General features: G+C 41.2%; 2 protein-coding genes across 2 annotated transcripts; one reads left to right on the top strand and one right to left on the bottom strand.

Moving 5' to 3' along the window:
- Positions 1-9,553: 9,553 nt before the first annotated feature.
- On the bottom strand, positions 9,554-17,913 carry rpl35 (ribosomal protein L35). The gene is made up of 4 exons (XM_038971127.1): positions 17,817-17,913; positions 16,942-17,078; positions 13,246-13,327; positions 9,554-9,754 (listed from the first exon to the last, which is right to left on the bottom strand). Exons 1-4 carry the CDS (start codon positions 17,817-17,819, stop codon positions 9,605-9,607), a joined length of 372 nt encoding a protein of 123 aa, XP_038827055.1. The 5' UTR covers positions 17,820-17,913; the 3' UTR covers positions 9,554-9,604.
- A 4,662-nt stretch (positions 17,914-22,575) lies between these two features.
- LOC120026307 (actin-related protein 2/3 complex subunit 5-like protein) lies at positions 22,576-26,041 on the top strand. The gene is made up of 4 exons (XM_038971139.1): positions 22,576-23,019; positions 24,105-24,177; positions 24,609-24,785; positions 25,365-26,041. The coding sequence occupies exons 1-4, from the start codon at positions 22,880-22,882 to the stop codon at positions 25,425-25,427; spliced, it is 453 nt and encodes a 150-aa protein (XP_038827067.1). The 5' UTR covers positions 22,576-22,879; the 3' UTR covers positions 25,428-26,041.
- The last annotated feature ends 948 nt before the right edge of the window (positions 26,042-26,989 follow it).

Raw genomic sequence — 26,989 nt, 5'->3', positions numbered from 1 at the left:
TAAATCTCTGCCAAGATACATATCAAATTGAGGTTCATCTCATTAACAGCCTGTTTAAATATTTAAAAAGGCCTGTATTACAAAGATCTCCCTCAGAAGAGCCTGGTTGATCATTATCTCTGCACTAGAGCCGGATGACCTTGATGTGCTGGGTTGTGTCGAGCAGATATCATTTTTCACCCACTCCGCAGAAGACAAGAGCATATTTCATTAGCCATGGGATCCGCGTGATGCTTAACAAGACTGACTTGCAGATGCCTGGACAGAGAAGATCAGAGGCAATTTGGTAGCGAGCTTTGAGACTTATTCTCCCCCTCACTCTAGCCAATTACTTTCTGTATAAAACAAAATGTCATGGAAGCCTGGAAGTTTCCAGAGGCTTTTCCTTTCTTTAGACTCAGTGGGGAAAATAGCAACTTCAGAGAACACAAACAAACGATGTACTGGAGGAAGGTACTTTGGTGAGAGGATAGCCCTAGTATATATTTAACACTGCAGTAAAGGGAAAGGAGAGAATAACTGCTCAGTGAGGGAAGAAAAACACTCCTGGGAGACACTTGTGTCCTGGGGACTATAGGTCTATTACCCATTGTGTTACAAGGTATATGGGTAAAATGTTGCGTTTGTGCTGCAATCTCTATTCAACTCTTTCATCCTCAATGTCTTTGTGAGCACACTGCGTGCTACCGTTGTCTGCAAGTGTGTCGTTCTACTATCATTATGAATGTAATATAGTTAGTGAGTGAGTGACTCAGCGTGAAAATTGTGTATGAAGTGATCCAGATTAAATCCAGGTGGAATGAGTGGAGTGACCATGGCATGTGGATAAGTCCATTAAAAAACTGCTAACTGAAAGTGACCACAGGCATCATATTTGCACATCACAAGTGGACATATCGGTGACACGTTACTTGAACCCACTGTCATCACACCAACAGGCTTACAAAAGTACCAATCCCTTTTAAATTGGATTAAAACAATAGATTTTTCAAATTCTGATTTTCTATGAAAACAGTTCTTAAATGGAACACATTGAAAGTACTTTATGGACAACAACTTGCTGCTTTCTACACATCAAAGGCATTCAAAAACAGTCATCTTTTGCTTCTCCCTCTCTGTCGACATGATGAATGGTTAGCTGCATTCATTATTACATAATCAACTGAATGAATAGCAAGACACTAACAAAGGACGTCATGGACTGCAGTGACTGGGATGGCAGTTATTCTGCAATTGTTATACAATTACGTTAGTCAGCAGCGAACATGGCCCGGCGACGCAGTGAGAAAAATAGAGATGCATCAGGCAGATATCTAGCACCAGCTAACAGCACCGTTCAGCTGGGGAAACAGGAGCCTCTATCAGAGGTGACCTTGTTGCCACAGAGAAGATTACACAATGTGAAAATCTACCAGTGTGCACCTTTTTCCCTCATTGCCTCGGACTGCTCAATCGTCCCGATGGTGGTAGATACAGGACCCTTGACTGACTGTACATAAGCACTTTCTCCTCATGTCAACGGCATGGCTTTATCAGGAGGACAATGATAAAGGATGGGTTTGGAGTTCTATACAAAATGTGAAAGGGGTATCCTGCTCTTTGTAGCAGAGTGTGATTATCATTATATAATGTTGAACACAAGGCTCTTTCACTCTCCAAACAGCCACAACAGGGAGGGACTTATAAATACCTCCAAAGCAGGGGTTTGAACCGTTTCAGGGAACATAACTGAAAACCGTAAAATAAAAATTGAGGAACAGAAGCAGAACAGAAGTGATCTATACTGTTCCGGAACATAACAGTTATTTTAAAAGTAAAGGAACCAGTTAATAACGTTATTTTACATTCCAGGCCTTTTTTTCAAACCCCACAAAGCGCCTATGCAAAGCCCTCATTTGTCAGCCAGAAACATATTCCAGTGTCTGCCCTTCCTTCCCAAGCATAGTCTGCTGTAGCTACTGACGTTACAAACATGATTAAGAAATTAGGGAGAGATTTTTAATTAGAATAGATTCACTTTTTCAATGCTAGTTAAGGATACTATAGTTAACACGTTTCACATTGGATTTAACTACAAAAATACGTGTTTTTTAGTTTAATTCTGATGCCACTGTGCACACAAGCTTGTTAGCTAGATCTGGTCTAGCTCTGGAAAACTCTAGGCAGCATTAAGTATAATGTAATGGAATGGAGTCATGGTCAAGGGCTAGCTCTGGTCCAACGTTTGCTAGCTCTGGTCCAACGTTTGCTAGCTCTGGTCCAACGTTAGCTAGCTCTGGTCCAACGTTAGCTAGCTCTGGTCCAACGTTAGCTAGCTCTGGTCCAACGTTAGCTAGCTCTGGTCCAACGTTAGCTAGCTCTGGTCCAACGTTAGCTAAGCCAACACTGAAGTTCAAAGACATTCTAGGTTCCTCCATAGAAGCTGCTCCTCCGTAGGTATAATTCTGTGGGCCTAATTCACATATGCATGTCATAACAAGGTCTGGTTAGGGTGAAAGTACAATGTCCAATGTGCTTGAGGCTCTGGCATTGGAGGATGTGGACACTACCACCAATTTTTACATGAAAACATATCAAGTTCCCCATTCAGCAGTGATCTTTAGATAGAGCATGGTATGTATATTAGTACATCCAGGGACAGCACAGCGGTCACTGAAGCAGTAGGCTGGCAGTTCAGGTGGTGGCCTGGGAACGTTCATGACGAGGCCTGGTGGCTTCCCAGTGTTACGTAAGAGAGTGACTGCATGAATAGGACAAAGGAGAAAGAGGTCAGAACTAACTGTGCCTCCCACACTCCAAAGCCTGGTTCCTTTTGAAAGTGTTCCCTTGTGCCCCCTGATCAAAAGAAACATGGGCTTTGTTGTGCAAAGTACTCTTTGACCAGTGGTTCTACATTCCAATAGAATTTGACAGGAGTTACGCAACCAGCCTGAGCAGTCAGAGAGTGAGAGACATGTCCCTGCTCCTGGCAGCAGAGCCGCTGACCCCCGGAGTTTGCTGTGCCACTGTCACCTTGCATTGCCCGACACTTTCGTGATCCCCCTCACAGCTTACATCACATGACCCTTACAGACAGAGCAGAGAATCTCCAATCCAGCTCAGTGTGGTGTAGGTCACTATTGTTCTTACTGTATTCGGGAATTTGTCTTGCATCTCGAGCTCTTGAACTTTTAAGCGCGCAAGTCAAAAATATGTTGAGAATATGGATTAAATCGTTGACATTATGCAAGAATGGAACTTCTGTTATCACTTTTCACAGTAGACATGAAGATACACAAAGCCCACAGGCACTCAGCACATACATATCAGGGAGAACAAGCGAGACTGTATACTGCAGACACCCACAGCCCCACACAGAAAAAAATGTATCAGAGAAGCAAAACAGTCTTGTGCTGTACAAGACACTGCTGCTGTGTCCACCAACATTCCAACTGGGGAGCTTGGACGGCGCACTACACTTTCTCCTGACCTGCGAAGCTCATTAAGGGGGACCTGCCAGAGGGGCTGCCAGGAGATGCTTGAAGAGCAACGCTGCTGTCTTACACGCAGACCTCTGCTGAGGTCATCCCTGGCCAACTGGCCGCTCTCAGCAAATTTTACAGCCGGTAGAACCATTACATATTCCCACGGATCCACAGCGTCACAAAATTGGATCGCATTCTTCTCCGAGAGAACAAATCCTCTGGTTCAGCACAATTTCTGACCCTAAGAAGACACACTTTCCGTTTCTTTCACCACACTGCTTGTTTACGAGTAAAATACAGTAGATTAATATCCTAAAGGAGATCATTCTTCTCACAGTAGCTTAAACAAACCAAGCACATAATGTCAAACAGAATATACAGCGTTCATAAACTGAAAAGGCCAGATAAACATAATGGTGGACAAGAAGACAGGCACAGTAGACAAATGGGTTTCTCTCAGCAGTTCAGTGTGTTTATGGCAAGAGGGATGTCCAAGGGTCTACTCTACAGCCTGGCTGCAGGTCGAGGGAAGTTTGACCAAGCTCTCAATGCTAGTGTAACGGGTGGTCAGGGTCAGCGACTACCATGGAGCCTTTTCAAGTAAGGCACATCGTATGGCTTCCCAACGTCTAGGTAGAGCGAGGGGAAACTTCATCTTACTGCAACATCACGGCAGATTCAGCAATGGCACCGTGTTTATTTTTATTTAACTCTTATTTTACCAGGTTGACAGAACACATTCTCATTTACAGCAACAACCTGGAGAATAAGAAGGGGGATGAATGAGCCAATTGGAAGCTGTGTGGGATTCTTGTTTTTGTTGTTATGGTGACCATTGGCACTGCCTCTCTGTAGCCTCCATCTACCCCGTACAACTGAATGTGGCATATCTGTGGTGTGATAACAGCGACAAGGTCAGATGCTTTTCATCTGGACAGGACACCCTGAAGGCTTGGCTATCGATCAAATACAGCCCCATTACAGTAGCCCTCTAGTTACTGCCTATTGGGTCCCTGTGCATGGGACAGGGAACAAATCAAAAACCAGGGAAAATGAATCCACCCGTAGCTGCAGTGGTAGTCCATCTACTGTAACACAAAAGCAACTCCAACCACATCTTGAATGAAACGTAGACACAATAAACAACATGTGGAGGTAATACTGTGTTCGCGGGAGTACTCTTTTTCGCCAAATGAAATCCACTCCTCCCACAACCAATAAAGCACAGTAAAACTTGTCATGAGAGTTACTCTAATATGAGCTTCCACGATTATTTAATGCAATCATCAAATATTATGCCTAGAACTAGAAGAACTCAAACTGCTTCTAACCTCACCCTCTCAAGGCATCGCTGTTCTCTCAGTAGACATTTGAAAGAGAAAATGGTCAAGATGGAAACATGTATTACAAAATAATAAGCAGAATTTGACAGTGAGACGAGTTAAAAGACCAGACAATACTGATTCAATATTTCTGAACTAGGTGGAGACCACTGAGGGGCAACATGGGCTGACAGGCAGCGCTGTGACAAACATCTCCTGGGTCTAGGAGTTTGCAATCCTTGCCATCACAAACCCATTAGCACAAAATAAATCAGTGCCAAGCCACAATGTTCCATCAGGGCTTGGCAGGGTCTATGGGGAGCATTGGGGATGCTATCCAACCAGGTGCAGAGAAACAGGCCCCTTTCAGATGCCCTGAGCTGTGCCGAAGCATGGGAAGAAAGGATAGGGATCTCTGAATGTGAAGCAGGGCACGTGCAATGTCACCCACGCTGGGACTTGCAATCTCACTCCACACATGAAGATCACAGGCGTATTAGTTCATGTCACTCCTACAGACCTGCAATGATATCCATTTTCAATCATTGATGACTTCCTCCCAATGTTACTTTATTGACACAAAACTACACAAAAACAAAGGTAGCCAGAAACATCTGACACATCTTTAGGCCAAAACCCTCCAGACAGGATACATATACAGTTGAAGTCGGAAGTTTACATACATCTTAGCCAAATACATTTCCACTCAGTTTTTCACAATTCCTGACATTTAATCCTAGTAAAAATTCAATTTTATGTCAGTTAGGATCACCACTTTATTTTAAGAATGTGAAATGTCAGAATAATAGTAGAGAGAATGATTTATTTCAGCTTTTATTTCTTTCATCACATTCCCAGTGGGTCAGACGTTTACATACACTCAATTAGTATTTGGTAGCATTGCCTTTAAATTGTTTAACTTGGGTCAAACGTTTTGGGTAGCCTTCCACAAGGTTCCCACAATAAGTTGGGTGAATTTTGGCCCATTCCTCCTGACAGAGCTGGTGTAACTGAGTCAGGTTTGTAGGCCTCCTTGGTCGCACACGCTTTTCAGTTCTGCCCACAAATGTTCTATAGGATTGAGGTCAGGGTATGTGATGGCCACTCCAATACCTTGACTTTGTTGTCCTTAACCATTTTGCCACAACTTTGGAAGTATGCTTGGGGTCATTGTCCATTTGGAAGACCCATTTACGACCAAGCTTTAACATCCTGACTGATGTCTTGAGATGTTGCTTCAATATATCCACATAATTTTCCAGCCTCATGATGCCATCTATTTTGTGAAGTGCACCAGTCCCTCCTGCAGCAAAGCACCCCCACAACATGATGCTGCCACCCGTGTGCTTCACGTTGGGATGGTGTTCTTCAGCTTGCAAGCATCCCCTTTTTTCTCCAAACATAACAATGGTCATTATGACCAAACAGTTATATTTTTGTTTCATCAGACAAGAGGACATTTCTCCAAAAAGTACGATCTTTGTCCCCATGTGCAGTTGCAAATCGTAGTCTGGCTTTTTTTATGGCGGTTTTGGAGCAGTGGCTTCTTCCTTGCTGAGCGGCCTTTCAGGTTATGTCGATAAAGGACTCGTTTTACTGTGGATATAGATACTTTTGTACCTATTTCCTCCAGAATCTTCACAAGGTCCTTTGCTGTTGTTCTGGGATTGATTTGCACTTTTCGCACCAAAGTACGTTCATCTCTAGGAGACAGAACGCGTCTCCTTCCTGAGCGGTATGAATGCTGCGTGGTCCCATGGTGTTTATACTTGCGTACTACTGTTTGTACAGATGAACGTGGTACCTTCAGGTGTTTAGATATTGCTCCCAAGGATGAACCAGACTTGTGGAGGTCCACAATTCTTTTTCTGAGCTCTTGGCGATTTCTTTGGATTTTCCATGATATCAAGCAAAGAGGCACTGAGTTTGAAGGTAGGCCTTGAAATACATCCACAGGTACACCTCCAATTGACTCAAATTATGTCAATTGGCCTATCAGATGCTTCTAAAGCCATGACATAATTTTCTGGAATTTTCCAAGATGTTTAAAGGCACAGTCAACTTAGTGTATGTAAACTTCTGACCCACTGGAATTGTGATACAGTGAATTATAAGTGAAATAATCTGTCTGTAAACAATTGTTTGAAAAATGATTTGTGCCATGCACAAAGTAGATGTCCTAACCGACTTGCCAAAACTATAGTTTGGTAACAAGAAATTTGTGGAGTGGTTGAAAAACGAGTTTTAATGACTCCAACCTAAGTGTAAGTATACTTCTGACTTCAACTGTACCTGTAGAGAGTGAATGACATTCACAATAAAAATTATATTGGATTCATATTACAATTAACCCGATTCAATAGTAGTTTTGCTCAGTTTTCTTTTCCCAAAACCTGTAACTCAAGACCCTGATGTGTACAGATGATTAGTGGAATGTGTTAGATCAGGGCTGGGACAAAACCCTGACAACTACCTGATGGACATTCAATGAGTTTCCATGAAACAGCAAAACTGTCTACCACACAATTAATGCAAAATATCTGTTGATGGCGTCATATATATGTGTGCGTGTATACATATACACACACATATATACAGTCATTGGTTGATACTACAATGAATGACCCTATTACAGTGGACGTCAGTCAGTAGTCACACTGGGCTAGTTGAAACAATGAACAAACTGGATGTAGAGTTAGAAAATTTTATTTAATTGTCCCTCCACAATGATACAAAATACCGATTAAAAAATGTACGCATTGAGGACCACTCAAATTGAGTTGAAACATGGTACAGACATCATCTATAATGCATTACAGCTATACACATGTAACGTTATGCATAAACAAAACACTAAGTAGGCTAGAGTGGATAAATGGACAATTAGGCACTTAACGTAAGTTACATTTCCCATCGCCTTTTCTGACTTGTCGTGTAACTGGAAAAGGGTCATGTGTCTTGAGACAAATGGCAGTGACAGTGCTTTGTTTCATTTTCAAATAAATATTTTTTATTTCATGTTACGCGGTGTTTGGACATGAAAAGAATCCTGTTTCAAAATAAAGGTCAACATCCGACTGCATTTCAATTTCCAAAAATGGGTACAGCAGAGACTTACTTTGTTGCGTGTCAGTGGTGGGGACAGGTAGAAGCTGAGAGGTGGGCGAAGAATGTGTCTTTGTTTCGGAAGTCCTCGATGTAGAAATTGTCTCCTTCGATATGGACTCACTTATGGTGGTCTTTGCTGTTCGGGTCAACTTGTTTGTTTGGGAAGATTTAGTGGTTTTACCTGTAATCCTGTTTGCCGATGTGGTCGCGGTAGAAACTGGGGAGAGCGCTGAAATCGTGGACAACCTCACATTGTCCTCGGGTAAATAGTTTGGCATGGTAGTGCCGAGCTGCCCGAGTGTGATTTCGGACATGGCAGGTTGCTTTGATACAGACAGTTCATTGTTGTTGGAGGCGCGCGGTGCAGCACGATATAACCCAGCTGTCAATGAAAACAAAAGTAATTCCAGCATCGTTGACCTTAACATAGTTCCAAGTTCACACTTCATGTTCTTTCAACTCCCCACGTAAAAGTTTGAACAATTCCAACTAAACAGCACTTGAGATCAGTGCACCCATCACTGGTTCTGCTGCCACAACTGCTTTCTCGCGCTTACAACCAGCTCGAGTTCTACTATCCGTCGCACCAACGAGACAATGGGCAATATGATTGACAAGCGCTCCAACCAATGCAAAGAGCCCTGTTAAGAGTTGTACATTTTAGATGTCTCTAATTTATTACATACCTACACGTTTCCCCAATTTTTATTTTTTAAACACAGGGTGGTCTACTCTGGCCTAGAGAGACTGAGAACACTGTCTACGACAGTTTTTTTGCGGCAAAACAAAAACATGGTAATTTATCAAAATTCACATCAATAAATAACACTGGTTTTGGTTGATTTAGTAAAGAATAAATTTAGTTTGCCAAAATAGATTAAAAGCCTATTCATGATTGACTTCATGGCATATAGTTTAATTGAAGTGTCCATTACACGAGAACCTAGAGCACCATCTGGTGACGACTCAGCGAAACCAAAGGTCAGGACCTGCTCCTACCTAAACTCTATATGGGAAATATTTAACCTAAAAGCCCATTTGGAGGATGTGAGACAATTGCGGAGCCTCCAGAGCTTGGCAGAGGCAAAACTGAACTCCGTATTGCATCGTTTGTGCGCTGCCCAAATATTGTAACATTGCGGAAGGCTCCATATAGCTCTGCATTGACATGATTGGTTGACGGTAGGTGGAGGCGGGAGGTCCAGTATAAACACAAACTCACATCCTTGACAACAGCTCTGCAATGCAAAGGCAAGAAGTATAAATGCCTTGACTTTTGCAGAGGCCTTATCGCAGTAAATGCTGTATGGCTCATAGACGGAAGACAGGCATTTAGTCTTGATTGACCATGCAAAGCCTAACTTAGGAGTAGTGACAAAAAGTTTCTGGGTAAGATCATAGTCAACTTTTATACACCAATCCATCATAGCTTAAGATCAATGATGAAGAATGGAGAGCGCACATGTCACAGGGGAGGGAATGAGGTCACAGCATTTTATTTGATAATTTTCCCCATGTTGTTTCCCTTGTTATTTTGTTTGTCACATCTTAAACGGTGTACATTTTTTCCAATTGTTAAAAAAAGACAATTACTGTTAAAAAATGCTGTTCCCTTGGGATTCTGATAGATTTAATTCAAACACTTACAAGACAACATTATATTTTTTCCTGGGAAAGGTAATTTATTTTCAATACAAAAAAGGTACAGACTCAAGCCTTGACAGCGAACTTGCGAATAGTGTACAAGCGTGATTTCCTCTGCATCTTTTTGGTCATCAGACTCTCCTCATGTTTGTTCAGCCGCCTGCGGATGGCACGGGTCTTCCTTGGCCTCAGATCCAGGGGCTTGTACTTCTTACCCTGCAAAAGAAGCAAAAAGGTGTAAAGATTCCAATTCCATTCAAATCACTATTCCAATTTCCATGATTTCAGGGATTCAAGTCTTTTTTGGTACAGGTACAACTGACCATGACATGTGTTCCAAAATGTAAGGCCAGAAATATTTATTTACAGGTGGAAGAATTATTTACAGGTGGTTTATTTCAGGTAATTACATATACATTTGACTGTATGTGTGAAAGAAAGTGAAGAAAAAAATATATATACAGAATGGGGGCATTCCAGAAAGCAAGCTCAACTACTGTTATTCAAGATTTTCTAGAAATATTAAGCTTTGTGTCAGAACACAAGGATCCACAACAGCTGATTTTGGAATCAGTTCACCAAATCATATCCAGCTCTTCAAATCTGCTAACTACTAGTTCAAAGCTAATAAATCTCAACAGTCCCTTCCCCTCTGCACATTCACATGCTCTTCCGCCATATGCACAAGTGTACCAAAGCTGAGGGAGTGAAAATGATTCAAGGTGTAGGGGCTAATAAGACCCTCCAATAGCCAGTTTAACAGCTTCAGAACAACGTCTTCCCAACACACACAACAATTTAAAAAATAATGGAGAGGTGTGTATAATTATATGCCACATGCAACGTCCCGAATGTCCTGAAGTTGATGAGTTTAATTGATCCCCTCGGCACTTGAAGTCTCGTCAGCAACATGTGACAACGGAGTACCCTCCGAGTGAGCTGGCAGGGGCGAGGGGCTGGTTTGAGATTCAGCAACGCAGTCCTTGATCCAGGCTGTATGTGCCATTCTGCAAATGATCCCCTAGTCTTGGAACCCATAACCAAATCCAACGCTAGCTAGCCAACTACATTTACTTCTTGGGGCTAGGGATGTGGCGGTCACGAAATTTAATCAGCCAATGATTGTCAAGAAAATAACTGTCGGTCTCACAGTAATTGACCGTTAACTAACAAAACACACATAGCCTACAAGCCACTGATGTATACCTTTGGAACATCAACATTTAAAAAGTTTAATAAATCCACTTAATATAGCCTACACCTTCACAATAAATCAAAATGTTAATTTTAGACAGGTCTAAAGAAGCATGATATGAATAAAATGTAGTCCATTTCAGAAGAACAGAATAGCATTCTCTGTAGTCCTTATATTAGGTCCTGATCTGGCTATGCCAATTGGCTGTGGGTTACACTAGTTAATTTAGCAGACAAGATTTGCTTTGAATTCCGTGGCATTATTTTATAGTATCAAGAACACAAATAGACAAAGCTGAATAAAATATAAATAATATTTTCTCCAAACGCTTTGAGGGAGAGCGCACATTCTGTTGAGCGGTTAACAAAGAAATGGGTATTCCTATATGCTTAATATAGTGTTCTTGATTTGTTCTACAAACGTTGGACTATATGTTTTGATTTTTAATCCATTGTAAGGCTGCTTGATGCGACTAATGATGATTTGAAAATTCACTTGAAAGGCATGAGCTCTGCTTTGTTTTTTGCGCAAGCTGTACACACTACATCAGTCTCTCATTTACAATTTGACAAGCACTTCATAATGCCTAGAATTTCATGGCGGCATCCCCTTAGTGTGGCCGTAATGCACCCTAAAAAAAAAATCCATGCCTTTTGCGACCAGTGGCCGTTGAAGCCCTTCTCCCCGGGGTGCTGCGTTTGAAGCCCTTCTCCCCGGGTGCAGCGTTTGAAGCCCTTCTCCCCGGGTGCAGCGTTTGAAGCCCTTCTCCCCGGGTGCAGCGTTTGAAGCCCTTCTCCCCGGGTGCAGCGTTTGAAGCCCTTCTCCCCGGGTGCAGCGTTTGAAGCCCTTCTCCCCGGGTGCAGCGTTTGAAGCCCTTCTCCCCGGGTGCAGCGTTGTGCCCATCACCTCGCACTCACATGGCTCTCCATCACACGATCGGGTCTTTCTCAAAGGCTACAAGTGAAGACCGACACGTCGGGGATGCAACTGCACGTGTCCTTATGCAATTCCGAGGTGCATATTGAAGATATTGGAAGAACTGTCCAAATTTACAGCCACAAGATGGGTAGGCCTAATGAACACCAAAAGCACTAGCCTATGTCAATCTACTATCCCCATAGTACAAAAGTTGACCTATTCTATTCTGTGCGAGAAATAAATATTCCAAATATAGTCTGGGACAATTGTGGGATGCGATAGCTCCCAAATGAATACAACCACTAGCATCAAAAAAATTTTTTTATGCAAAGTGGCTGACGCAACAGATCAGAACGTTTAGCTTAAAATGTTGATAGCCTAATAGTTTATTTATTCACATTATAAAGAGCAGCAATGCACACATCGTAGTAGGCTATAAGCGCAAATGTTCCATTAGTGGAAAAACACCATTATCAAAAGTGACCGCAAATGCGATTATGCATGCAATGCTTTTATTATAAAGGTGCATTTTAATGGTGAAAATGATCTTCCCCAAACTTGAAACTCACCCGCTGCTTATGTATGCCAGGTAGGCGCTACACGCATTGTAAAGCGGATGTGCTTAATTTTAAGAAGTTATTTGGCCACTTTAGTTGTAATACAAACCTTATCAAAACATATAGGCCTGAGGTGTGATTAGAAAAAGTCACCAAAAGTGATAATATATAATTCACAAGTGATAGGCTAATATTGTCACCCATCAAACTATTCTTGATTTAATCTTGTCTTTACATATACGTGTGAAAATGTATTTGATTTAGAATGGACCATTATCATGCACCTGTATTGAAACAGGGCAGCTGGAAAAAATACACGTCATCTATGCACTTAAATAGCGAATGGAGAATGCTTTTCCCCGTGGTTCATTTTCATGCCAGCCAGGTAGGCTATACTCCTGTTGTAAATATAATATGTTTAATATTAGGAAAGTTGGGAAATAAATATATTAGGCCTAACCTATAAAAAGCCAATGGGAGGCCATCAAAACTTTCTATAGCCTATAGAAATGTTTCGCAACAAGAGCTGTCATGAAGTGTTTGATTAGATTTTCGATCACATTTGCATTGATGTCAGAGTGATTAGAGGGACAGTAGAGTGCTGAGTACCAGGCAGTTAGCAAGTTTGGTAGGCTACTAATGACCATCAGCAGCATCAAAGCATGGAGAAGCCTTATTACCATGACTAAACGGTCATGTGGAATTTGACTGCCTTCATGACTCGTGACCGCCGGTGTGGCGGTAATACGGTCACCGCAAACAGCCCTACTTAGGGCAGATGTGGCTGGATTTCAACTAGCGAAAACTCCACATCATGATTCAGCAAAAGAATCAGTGACGCTGATGCACCAAATAAAGATTTGTGAAAAGAATCTAATGCTGATGCACCAAATACGTGAAGACAATTAGAGCTCAGTATTGCTAGTGACCTCAGGATACTGTACCATCATGACGCATAGATACTGTGATTCTATACTATAACATCCTATAACTTAAATCCATGAAGCCAGCAACAAAGTTTTAAATAAAAGGTCTACCTTGTAGAATTTCCTCAGGTTCTCCTTCTGGGTCTGGTTGACGACTGTCAGGACTCTGGCAATGGACTTCCGAACGACACGGCTGAAATAAAAGGTGGGAATAAGTGAAATGCATGAAACATTGCACTTTGAACATTTGATTTAAAACAACTTAAAAGGTAGACTCCGCAATATGACGTAGATGCAAAAAGTAAACAGCATAGTTGGTCAATTTCCACAACAGAGCGTTAAAGCACGATAATCAACTTCTCCTGTGACTCCCATGCTGTAAGAGCGTGAAGCTAACCTATCCACATGCGCAGATGCTGTGTGAAAGAAAAGTCTTGAATCTCACTCATCTCAATATCTGCGATGCTGATCATGGCAACTAATGACATATTGCTATTTACTACGTTTTAATTTTATCTTTCAAATTGTACCGATAAGATGTAGGGAAATGTACAATTGCTTTTCTGCCATATATCAATGTCAAACAATGTGTAGTACATTCAAGTTGAACATGTTTTACGAGGGGTGTGCCGATCTGGCAATGATCTGGTTATGAGTTTCCCTCATAAGCAGGGGTGAAAGGTGCTACGGTCCGGTACGCTGTACCAGTAAAACATGAGCCTATCACAAAACTAAATGTCAAGAAAACTGTAGGCTATAACACCATGAAAAATTTGTGAATGAACTTGAACGGTTGGTATAGCCTACATTCCAAAATGCGATGTGGTTTGACCAGAACAGACATTTTTGCCAAGGCAGAGATGAATGGCGAACACAGAGATGCGCACGGACAGCAGCGGATGCATAAATGCTAACCTAATGACAACTGCCAAATGTTATGACACTTTGTGGTGTTTTGAATAACAGATGTCTCTTTCCATTCACCACTGTTTGGAGGCTGGTAATATGTTGAGAGTGGATGAACGTGTGCAGGTAGCCTAGTAAAGGAGCCCTTTGACGTGATTGTTTGATAATCAGATGAAAACATCATGACTGGTTGTGTTTATGCCCCAATAAAAGGGTCATAACTTTAAAAGTTAAAGATGCACTGCAGAAAACACTGCCATTTCCTGGTTGCTAAAATTATAGTTTCAGTTTGTGTGACAAAACAAGTAAGTATAGCGTAGAGAATCACTGTACCATCTAAACTACTGTGAAATATATTTTCCAAAAACATTGTATTTTCAGCTGTTTGAAGCTGGTGTACAAAAACGAAAGTAAAAGACGCAAAAACAAACCTTAAGAACGGGAATAATAGAAACAGCACACACAGAACATATTTACCGCTTCTTAGATTTGCTTTCAATGAGATTGACAGATCTATAATACATTTTTATGTCAATTTGGTCAGGTCACACAAAAAGTTACATATTGCAGCTTTAAAATTACAAATCTTATAAGACTAGGCACACAGAAATCCTATTGAATTAATAGGGATTCTACATAGAAAAAATGTACAATGCAACAATTTCAAAGATTTTACTGAGTTACAGTTCATATAAGGAAATCAGTCAATTGAAATAAATTCAATAGGCTCTAATGTATGGGTTTCACACGACTGGGAATACAGATATGCATCTTTGGGTCACAGATACAGTACCTTAAAAACAAAGTAGGGGCATGGATCAGAAAACAAGTCCGTATCTGGTGTGACCACCATTTGCCTCATGCAGTTCACCAGGCTGTTAATTGTGGCCTGTGGAATGTTGTCCACCTCTTCAATGGCTGTATTGGCAGGAACTGGAACACGCTGTCGTACACATCAATCCAGAGCATCCCACACCTGCTCAATGGGTGACATGTCTGGTGAGTATGCAGGCCATGGAAACACTGGGAAATATTCAGCTTCCAGAAATTGTGTACAGATCCTTGCAACATGGTGCCGTGCATTATCATGCGGAAACATGAGGTGATGGCGTTGGATGAATGGCACGACAATGGGCCTCAGGATCTCATCACGGTATCTCTGTGCATTCAAATTGCCATCAATAAAATGCAATTGTGTTCATTGTCCATAGCTTATACCTGCCCATACCATAACCCCACCGCCACCATGGGACACCATGGGAAATACTTCAGTTTCATCAGGTTTCCAGGTGGCTGGTTTCAGATGATCCCGCAGGTGAAGAAGACAGATGGACAGATGGAGGTCCTGGGCTGGCGTGGATACACATGGCCTGCGGTTGTGAGACGTACTACCAAATTCTCTAAAATGACATTGAAGAAGGCTTATGGCAGAGAAATTAACATTCAATTCTCTGGCAACAGCTTTGGTGGACATTCCTGCAGTCAGCATGCCATTTGCAAACTCCCTCAACTTGAGCCATCTGTGGCATTGTGTTGGGTAACAAAACGGCACATTTTAGAGTGGTCTTTTATTGTCCCCAGCACAAGGTACACCTGTATAATAATCATGCTGTTTAATCAGATTCTTGATATGCCACACATATCACATATAGGTGGATGGATTATCTTGGCAAAGGAGAAATGTTCACTAACAAGGATGTAAACACATTTCTGCACAAAATTTGAGAAATAATATTTTTGTGTGTATGGAACATTTCTGGGATCTTTTATTTCAGCTCATGAAACATGGGACCAATACTTTACACATTGCGCTTATATTTCTGTTCACTGTATATGTAATTCTATGATTAAGCGTGTGTACACAGGAGGTCCCGTACCGGGAATAAATTCAATCAACTTTCACCCATGTCATAAAATACATTTTAAAGTTCCCTTTAAAATGCTCAAATGAAGGTTGTTGAAAAACCTTCAGGGCCAAGCTTCCCGAGATTACTTCATTCTAAGGTAAACAGGCTACATATGCCTCCATATTTCAATAACAATAACAATCAAATACAATTGAGTTCTATTTTGCTGTTGTGGCCTAGTCATTTTGCCTCAATATACTTCCTGTGTAACAACATGCACAATTATGTGAGAATTAAGATTTAATGCAATAGAGGCTACAACAGAATAAAACACCTCAATATTTGTAGCCATAGGTGATAGTCTCTCTAGGAGCTGATCCGTTGTCACTAGTGTGTACGACTACTTATGTTAGGTAAGAAATTTAATAGAGAACGCTGATCTGAGAGCAGCACTGCCTTCCTTTCGATCCTATCAGTATCGACACATGCTTCAAAGACCCACTTAGTGAACATTCTCTACGCAGAGTTTTGGGAAACGCATGTGACATATTTGGACATTATAGGAACGATGCGTTGCTAAACCCTTCTAAGCTCAAGTTCTGTCGCTATCAGGAAACACAGAACCAGGTCAACAAGTTCATTACCTGAGAGTTCAGGTTCTACCAGGGGCGGCAGGTAGCCTAGTGGTTAAGAGCCTTGGACCAGTAACTGGTTCGAGGGTTGAGCAGATAATGATCCTGTGAAGTGCGCGGTTGTGATCTCACCTAGCCTACCTGCACCCTCATAGAAATGTGTGCATTGAGGACCCATAGACGTCAAGCGTGGTGAATTGGACACAGTAATTCACATCTGTGAGCATTCCATCTAAACTCCTGACATTGTTGTCCAAAGGTGAGGAAATGCTCATATGGGTGCAGTTGTGTTTACATTCACCTAATGCCTGCTTTTAATGATGCCACTAGACACTTCTGTACATGACCTGTCTGCAAAACATTGTGGAAGGAAAGGTAAAATGAACTGTTAGCAAGTGCAAGTGATTCTAAACAATACTCACATCTTGGACAGTTTGGATGCAGCACCACCCGTAACCTTGGCAACACGGAGCTGAGATAGTTCCACCTTGAGGTCTTCAAGCTGTTTAAGGAGCTCCTCCTTCTTCTTGCCCCGCAAGTCTCGGGCCTTGATTTTAGCCTGAAAAAAAACATTGATAAACAAATCATTAATTAGAACGGTAGTTCTTTACTGATGACTTCAAACTAACATGGAATATTTTGCAATCTGTCTAATCATACAGATCTAACAGGATAACTACAATAACATTGTAATTTATCTGAGTCAAGTGTATGACAATGTTCACCCTAGAGGGAAAACCAAAACACACAGCCATGGCCTCCTATAAATGACGACCGTGTCCTAGACTACTTAAATTACGATTGAGGATGGTTCAGGCAAGATGCCCAAACTCTGAACCTTGAAATGCAGCATTCACATTTGTAGCACTAACAAACATACCCAAAATAAAACTTTCGTCTGAAAAGTGCCTAATTATGTCAATGCCTCTAAATACTTCACACTAGATAACATATTTGCAAGATGGTCTACCTAGCGACTAATAAAAACTTAAAATTGCCAACTAACTACACTATGTGAGATAAAAGTTACCTAGTTGACAGTCGATGTCATTCATTTGTCTGTCTCTCGTAGTACTTATGTAAACCTGACCATCTGAGGGGTTAGCCCAAAAAAAGTACCACTGGATTCTGAACGTGCAGGACATTCTAATCAACGAATTCGAAGGCGGACTCAATCAAAAATTAATCACGCAAAGCCCAGAGATGTGTGCCAACTATTTTATAAATGTTACTATATACAAATTGTCTGGATGATGGAAGATTGTGTTAGATTGATTTATTGTCGATTATTGCTTACCATCGTCGTCGCTGACAGCTCACCAAAAAGGAAGTTGAGGGGCCAGGTAGGAACATCTACCGGGTTATTATCGACCAATCAGAATCTTCGTAATCCTGACAAGAACTGGTATCAATTAGATTTCCGGTTTCAAAATAAAATCTCTCAGTAAAAAAAAAAAATTTAGTAGGATAAGTGATGGACATCTTTTTTAACGGTTTCGTTGTACAGTAAATAGTATTGCAATAGTTAATGAATTTGGGGAGGAATCAAAACAAAATAATTGAAATATTGCTACCACTTGATGCACATTTAGCAATAATTTAGAGTATGTTGAACGCATAACATTTTTCAAATGTGTTATTATAATTGGTTAATATTCAGAGAGAACATTCAACCTTTATTCACTATGAACATTCAAACGGCATTAAATAAATATTTCACACATAAATAGCTATATAATAACCAACAAATGTTTAGACAGAAAATTAACCATAGGGTTGTCTGTCAAATAACACACTGTGGTACTCCATAACATACTCTCAGCATGTTTAATGAAATTGGCCTGAGCACGGAGCTGCTCCAAATCGACAAGGAGCAAAGTGTTGTAACTGTGGTAGAGAACATGAGGTGACATCCCTGGAATGCCCGAGTAGGGTGAAAGAGACTGGGTTTGCCAAAATCAGGGCAGTTGAGAGAGTTTCCCTATGAGGAGGCTATCAAAGGGGTAGAAAGATTATCTCTGAAGGTCCCTTGTAGTGAATCACCAGCAGGACCCAGAAATTCTTAATGTGAAGAAAGTGGACTTTGTGTCTTCTATAGCGATCGTGTAAAACGGCACTGCACAAGTTGAAAAGAAGTCAAGAAAGATCTACATCATTGTTTCTGTACCTGAAATATTTCTGGGATTAAAATATCTCACATCTGAGGAGCTACCTTGATTACTTACATTTCAAGTTATTTAGCAAGTCAATTATCTTGTGTGATTTACAGTAGTGAGTCCATACATTTCTTTCATACTGAGGCCCCGTGACAATCGAACCCACAACCCTGGCGTTGCAAGCGCCATGCTCTACCAACTGAGTCACACTGATTACAGGTGTGTTTAAGTTTTCAAATTACTGAAGGAGTGGGAATATATAATTTGAAAACTTAAATACCCTGCTTAGGCTCTGAATCCTCAGAGAGTGGGATGACACGAGACAGTGTGGCTCAGTTGGTAGAGCATGGCGCTTGCAACGCCAGGGTTGTGGGTTTGATTGCCATGGGGGTTCAGTATGAAAGAAATGTATGAAAATGTATGGGCTCACTACTGTAAATCACTCTGGATAAGAGCGTCTGCTAAATGACTTGAAATGTAAGTAATCCAGGTAGCTCCTCAGAGAGTGGGATCACATACATGTATATATATGCAATACCAGTCAAAAGTTTGGACACACCTACTCATTCAAGGGTTTTTCTTTATTTTTACTATTTTCTACAATGCAGAATAATAGTGAAGACATCAAAACTATGAAATAACACATATGGAATCATGTAGTAACCAAAAAAGTGTAAAACAAATCAAAATATATTTTAGATTCTTCAAAGTAGCCACCCTTTGCCTTGATGATAGCTTTGCACACTCTTGGCATTCTCTCAACCAGCTTCATGAGGTAGTCACCTGGAATGTATTTCAATTAATAGGTGTGCCTTGTTAAAAGTTCATTTGTGGAATTTCTTTCCTTCTTAATGTGTTTGAGCCAATCAGTTGTGTTGTGACAAGGTAGGGGTGCTATACAGAAGATAGCCCTATTTGGTAAAAGACCAAGTCCATATTATGGCAAGAACAGCTCAAATAAGCAAAGAGAAACGACAGTCCATCATTACTTTAAGACATGAAGGTCAGTCAATCCAGAAAATGTTAAGAACGTTTAGTTTCTTCAAGTGCAATCACAAAAACCATCAAGCGCTATGATGAAACTGGCTCTCATGAGGAACGCCACAGGAAAGGAAGACCTAGAGTTACCTCTGCTGCAGAGGATAAGTTTATTAGTCGCCAGCCTCAGAGATTGCAGCCCAAATAAATGCTTCACAGAGTTCAAGTAACAGACACATCTCAACATCAACTGTTCAGAGGAGACTGCGTGAATCAGGCCTTCATGGTGGAATTGCTGCAAAGAAACCACTACTAAAGGATACCAATAAGAAGAAGAGACTTGCTTGGGCCAAGAAACACGAGCAATGGACATTAGACCGGTGGAAATCCAAATTTCAGACGTGAGATGTCTTTGTGAGACGCAGAGTAGGTGAACGGATGATCGCTGCATGTGTGGTTCCCACCGTGAAGCATGGAGGAGGTGCTTTACTGGTGACACTGTCTGTGATATATTAAGAATTGAAGGCACACTTAACCAGCATGGCTACCACAGCATTCTGCAGCGATATGCCATCCCATCTGGTTTGCGTTTAGTGGAACTATCATTTGTTTTTCAACAGGACAATGACCCCAAACACACCTCCAGGCTGTGTAAGGGCTATTTGATCAAGAAGGAGAGTGATGGAGTGCTGCATCAGATGACCTGGCTTCCACAATCACCAGACCTCAACCCAATTGAGATGGTTTGGGATGAGTTGGACTACAGATTGAAGGGAAAGCAGCCACAACAAGTGCTCAGCATATGTGGGAACTCCTTCAAGACAGTTGGAAAAGTATTCCTCATGAAGCTGGTTGAGAGAATGCCAAGAGCATGCAAAGCTGTCATCAAGGCAAAGGGTGGCTACTTTGAAGATTCTAAAATATAAAATAGATTTTGAATTGTTTTACACTTTTTTGGTTACTACATGATTCCATATGTGTTATTTCATAGTTTTGATGTCTTCACTTTTAGAAAATAGTAAAAATAAAGAAAAACCCTTGAATGAGTAGGTGTGTCCAAACATGACTGGTACTGTATATATATATTTTTTATTTTTTTTTTAAATCATTTTTTGTAGTTTATGTGGATTGATGTTATTTCTCCCTTCCCTCTAATGAAATTACTTTTCTTTGACAAATTTTTCACCCCTGTCCAGTTGGTGGCGGCAATACACCATTAAATGATGAAGTCTGTCGCAAAACCCCACCGAATGAGAAAAAGCTGCGCCAAATCTCTGATATATTTATGCAATAAGGGAGGGGGGTGGTATATGGCCAATATACTATGGCTAAGGGCTGTTCTTATGCAGGACGCGACACGGATACAGCCTTTAGCCGTGGTATATCGGCCGTATACCACAAACCCCCGAAGTGCCTTATTATATTATAAACTGGTTACTAATGTAATTAGAACAGTAAATAGTACTTTTTGTCAAAGTAAACTGTCTGATATACCATGGCTTTCAGCCAATCAGCATTCAGTGCTCGAATCCCCCAGTTTATAAAAAATGATTTTAGCACCTCAACTCATTATGTGAACATTAGTGAATCTACACAGCACCTTGCTCAGATGTATCCCCTCAAACATGAGGTTACATGTGGCTCCTCTAATATTGGTTCTTGAAGAATTTAACTAAACATTTTCAGTCCTGTCTTACCCTAGTAATAACAAAAATGATAGGCTACGGTTGTTTTACTCCACTTCGGTTGTCACCTTCCTTTTTACTGTTGGTCTGGGTCCTTGCATCCATAGACCTATATTTATGTCTATCCGTGCATTTAAGAGAATCTGTTTGGATTGCAAGATGATCTGTAAATCATTGATTCTGCACAGTCAGACTAATGTAGTTGATCTCAAAATGCAATATATGAATTTGAGAGTGGTAATTTATGCTACATTTTCCCAACAGCCCCATCCCTCAACTTCACAGCCAACCAGAGCAAAAGCATCCATTGAACTACAGGAATCATAGAGATAAATAGAGGACTCATCTTTGTATCTGTGCTACTATACTGTAGCGTCTGTGACAGGATAGGCAGCGCCGTTGAGACAATCTCCATTTTGAAGTGGTACATTTTCTTCTTCACGATTGGCTGATCCCTCCTGATGGACATGACTCTAACATGGTCACCAGGAGGGATCAGCCAATTAAGTTGTAAAGGTGTCAGCATGCTTCAGGTAAACTGGCACCTAGCCAAACTCGGCTAGCCGAACCGAACGAGTATGCTCGCATACTGCCTTAAAAGAGTGTCGCTTGAAAAACAAGAAAAAGCGGCAATAGTACTGTTTGTCCATTTTGAGACGCCATAGTCAGTATACACTTCCTCAAAATAGTCTCACCGAAGTCCTAAACTAACAAAAACGTCACAAAATGTCATCATAGTATATGCACAAACTCTCCCAAATTGTTTCGGCTGGGAAGCCTTCGGACGCCTTTAGTCCCACCCAGCTGACTACATTAAAATGGTGGAAGCCCTCAATGGTGCTGCCCATGCAAACACAGCCTTTTGGACACTAGAGGCCTCTATCATTCTCTATGAGAGGAATATAAGCGGCAGAAAGGCCAATGGACTGAAACAAAACAAAAAATCACATCGTTTTTTTCCAAATGTATTGAGTTTGATAACTACAGTAATATATTATGACAGTGATGTACTGTAAACCGTACTGCTTTTTTGGCATTTATATTTTATTTCCAATAATTGTCTAGGTTGTTGTGAAATTGTTAGATTACTTGTTAGATATTACTGCACGGTCGGAACTAGAAGCACAAGCATTTCGCTACACTCGCATTAACATCTGCTAACCGTGTGTATGTGACCAATCAAATTTGATTTGGTTTCAGGGCAGCACACTTATTGTGAAGGATTTTTCAAATATTTGACCCGGAAGGGACAGTTTATGCTGCTGGCTTCACGTAGGTGAAAATGATTCTGACAACAACACTATCGCGTGTCAAACTAGTTAGCTAGATATTTGGTTGAAAAGTAATGATTGTGTAACACTGACAGATAAATTACAATCAAAACACCGTTAGATTGTCACATCTGCATAGACTGTGGTTGCTAGCAAAAGCACCGACAGGGCAAGTACACTGTACTACGCTCGCATCAACTCAACAACAGCGCCGTGGAGGACTAGCTCGCTGGCTTGCTAGCTACTGTTTCCTCCAGCGAAGTGGCTCCGATGGCGAAAAACACTCTTTCGTCGCGATTCAGGAAACTCGACATAGATGAATTTGATGAGAACAAATTCGTGGATGATCACGATGAGGCTGTCGACAATCAAGGACCCGACGGCTCGGAGATAGACAACCTCATCAGGCAATATCCTTTACGTTCATGCGCATGCCCCCCGTGTTAACTAGCAAGCTAGCACATTTAGCTATCAGATAGCCTCGGCGATTTTGTTTTTCATTCAAAAACCCAAATGTTCAACATAGCTGATTTTGTGTTCGTACTGACAAATTTATCTTGCAAGTTAGCTTAGTTGATGTTGTGTAAATATGTCGTTTTAGGTTGTTGGCTAACTAGCCAATGGAGGATATCCCTGGCTGAACCGTCTTTAACTCTGGTCCAGACCAGGGCGCCCTCCAGAACTATCTAAACCCGAGACTCTTGGATGTCCTAACTTTTTGTTAGCTAGGTAGTTACGTCTAAACATAGTTGGCTATAACTAGCATGCAAAGTACAAGCAGTTGCTCCAGTATCGATGGGGGAATCACTGAGCCATTTGATTTGGGTGAGGCAGGAGTATCAGTGTCAGTAGGGTCAACATGGCCCCCTTAATAAGGGCCTTATTTCGAGTGAGACACATTCAGGTCAGGATTTGCTTAAATATATATACCCTCCCCCCAACACCTTGTCTGGTGGTATAGCTATCCATCTCTCTGCGTCATCCTGCTCCATTTGAGGGGAATATGGTTGGTCTGGTCAGGTGAGATGGAACTGGCTGTGTGTGATGGACACCTCTATGCCTGCGTTTTACAAAGGCAGCCCAACTCTGATCTTTTGACCAATCAGATCAGCTCTGAAAAAGATCTTACGAAAAACCAATTCCAGGAAAAATATAACAATTGAGCTGGCTGTGTAAATGCAGCCTAAGGAATTTGTATTTTATTATGATCCCCTTTAGCTGCCAAGACAGCAGCTATTCTACCAGGGGTACAGCAAAATTAAGGCAGTTTATACAATTTTAAAAACAGTGCAATACATTCAGATTTCACCACACACTGTATGCCCTCAGGAAAGAGATCTCACATTGGATGCTGCCATCAAAACCCTCCCTGATATCGGTCTGTTTGTTGGTGGAAAAACATTTGCTTGTGGAGATGCATTGTGTTCCTGCCCCTTAAACCTATTTAGGATATGGCAATAGGAAGTATTAAATTCCTTAACCGACTGTAGTGCACAGGCGACATGATGACAGCTTTTCACATTGCTCTCCGGAACCCTCCTCTCAACACTAAGAATCCAGCAATAAAGGTAATGGGCCAAGATGTGCATCAAATCTGAAATTGTACTCTTGCATCATGTAACTTTGTGGGAAGCTCCTTTTGTCAATATTGGCATTGGTCTAGAATACTAGTATTACAGAGTTAAGAACATACCGTAAGCTCACTCCACAGCTAGCTTGAAATGTTGCGGATGGAGCCATCCAATTGATAATTTTCCTTGTGGCTCAAACCATTGGAATGTTGTCAAGTAGGGCGGTCCCGAGTTCAAGCCAGGCATGAGGCGAATCAGGTGGAAGTGGTACTCACTAAGCAAGCAATGTGGCGTCCATAACATGGCAGGAGAGGCTTAGCAAGCATCCCAAAAATGTTGCCTCTCTCCCGTGGGAATCTGCAGTTGTAAATAACTTCCTTTAACATGCTCTCTCTCCCTTTCTCTCGCTGTCTTGCTCTGTCTTTCAGGAAAGGGCTCTGGCAATAGTGCTGAGAGTGTTGACGTCATTCAAGTCCAGCGATATCGAGCCAGCTGTCAAGTCGCTAGACAGAAGCGGGGTGGACCTGCTTATGAAGTACATATATAGAGGCTTCGAGAAGCCCTCTGACAATAGCAGTGCCATTCTCCTACAGTGGCACGAAAAGGTGTGAAAGCTCTCTGAACTTGTGATCTTTAAACTCTAAGCCACCTAATACAGGGATGGACAACTGGTGGCACCCCCTTTGAAGGCCCTCTGAACTTGATTTTTTTTTTTTAGGAAGGGGGCCAACTGTTGGAATAGTATAATACTCCAGGTGCAATTTTGAAGTTTAGTTGAATTACTGGCCCGGGGAGCCCCCATTGATTTTGTTAGTCAGTATCACTCAGATATATTAAAAACAGTAAACATATCTCTCCACTGTATAGCAAAATGTGTAGAATTGCACTAAACTTGTTATGAAGTTGCTATAATTGTCTCTCCGCCCCATGGCAAACTGGCTTTAAAACTGCAACATTTTCTCTCAGCTGTCAAGAGGGGGGCTACTAAAACGTTTCTCACTATGTGGTGGGGGGGGGGGGGGGGGGGGGTATGCACGTGGTTATGCAGACCCACGAGCAACTGTGGCCCCTCATGAATTCAGATGTGGCACCCACCCCCATAAAAGTTGCCCATCCCTGACCTAATTTAGCATGTGTGTATGATATTTGTTCATTTGTCTCTTCCCCTCGTTTTCTTCACTCAGGCTTTCGCAGTTGGGGGCTTAGGGTCAATCGTAAGAGTTCTGACCGCCCGAAAGACGGTTTGAGGGGACGTGCTTTATCACATGGAGCATCTCCTGCATGACCACTGACAAGAGTGACTGCCTTCTGTATAAGGGAAAGTAGCTTATAATTACAATACATTTCTTCCTGAGAATAAAACCCCTTACACTACATAAGTTAAAGACAAAAAAACAAACAAAGGGAGCATTATTTTCTGTTAGAAAATATTTAGCTGTAACTAAGGAAATTGATACATGTTCATGTATAGGATTATCATTTTTACCTAATCACGAGGTTGTCGTTCTTTCACCATTGCATTTCTGTTTTAATATTCATAAGTATCCGCATGTTTCTTTGAGGGTGGGGGAAGGAAGAGTTTCCCTAATGACATGAACATGGCAGGTAAAAGGCTGTGCATCAACTGTTACTTGGTACCAACGGTACCTTTATACCAGTGTGTGTGTGTGTTGTGTGAGCTTGCGAGTATGTCCTTTGGCTCACATCAGTGTTGAATATTTAGATTTGTTTTTCTCATTGTCAGTTTTGTACAGACAAAAGTACATTTAATATAAAGAGATTCAATTAATTGATGGGTGGGGGATTTCATTGTAAAGTGCCTGCTGCAATAAAACTCATGGATCATCTTAACTGGGAACAAGTGTCCTTGTCATTTGCCCTCTAGTCTGCAGGTTGGTGGTGAATTTGGCTGTGGAACCTGTATTCCTGTTCAGATTGAACACAACGGTACGTGTGAATCTACAAACTAGTTCGAGAAACACCTCATCCAAATAGTATATTATTTTTTCGGGCTAGGGTATAAGTGAACTATCAATTTAAAAAGGCTGGACCTATCAGGAGGAAAGGTTGAATTTATATAAAAAAATAGGTAAAGCAGTGTTGGCGGCAGTAAAGGTAATTTTCAATTGAGCCGACATGCAGCGTTTACCGTGAATGTAGTCTCCGCTGACGCGGGAATATTGCCTTTAAATCACACTGAACTTCCGCAATATGGATTGAATAGAACCCCAAATCAAATAAACTTTCATAGCTGCTTAACCAGAAATGTTAAGCTCCAAGTGACATCTCTTCATACAGGGTTTTAAACAAGTACACCTTACAGCCACCCAGAGAATGAACCAATGCCCCCACAAGCTAGGTATCTAATTGTAATAGACGTAACAGGTAAATTATCTTTATACAACCATCACTGACGTCTACAACATATGTCCATAAACCCCGTCGATAATTATGCTTTCAGCAACAACTGAAGACCATCGTAACACAGTAAAGACTTATTTTTTTCCTTTTGATAGCAAGAAGAAATGGGCACAATTCATAGCATGCTAAGTGAGGGACATTGGTTTTGGTTAGAAAAATATCCCTGGAACACATTGGGGGGAAAAATCAGTTAAAATTGGAGTGGTGTGTCAATTCATTCAGGGGCATTTTCTGCAAAATTGTTAATGTCTTCAGTCCAAAGGCATCTCTTGCCTACTGTATTGTTGATTGTGTTTGAAATAAATGTTTGAGTGATGCTTTTGTAACAGATTTTTTCTTTTGAGGAGTCAAAGCAATCACCTATATAAAATACATTTTAAACAATAAA

This window comes from Salvelinus namaycush, chromosome 31 (assembly GCF_016432855.1).
Source record: "Salvelinus namaycush isolate Seneca chromosome 31, SaNama_1.0, whole genome shotgun sequence".
In the NCBI taxonomy this organism is placed as follows: Eukaryota; Metazoa; Chordata; class Actinopteri; order Salmoniformes; family Salmonidae; genus Salvelinus; species Salvelinus namaycush.
The sequence above is the reverse complement of the archived record's forward strand: the minus strand, read 5'-3'. Positions and strand labels throughout refer to the sequence as shown.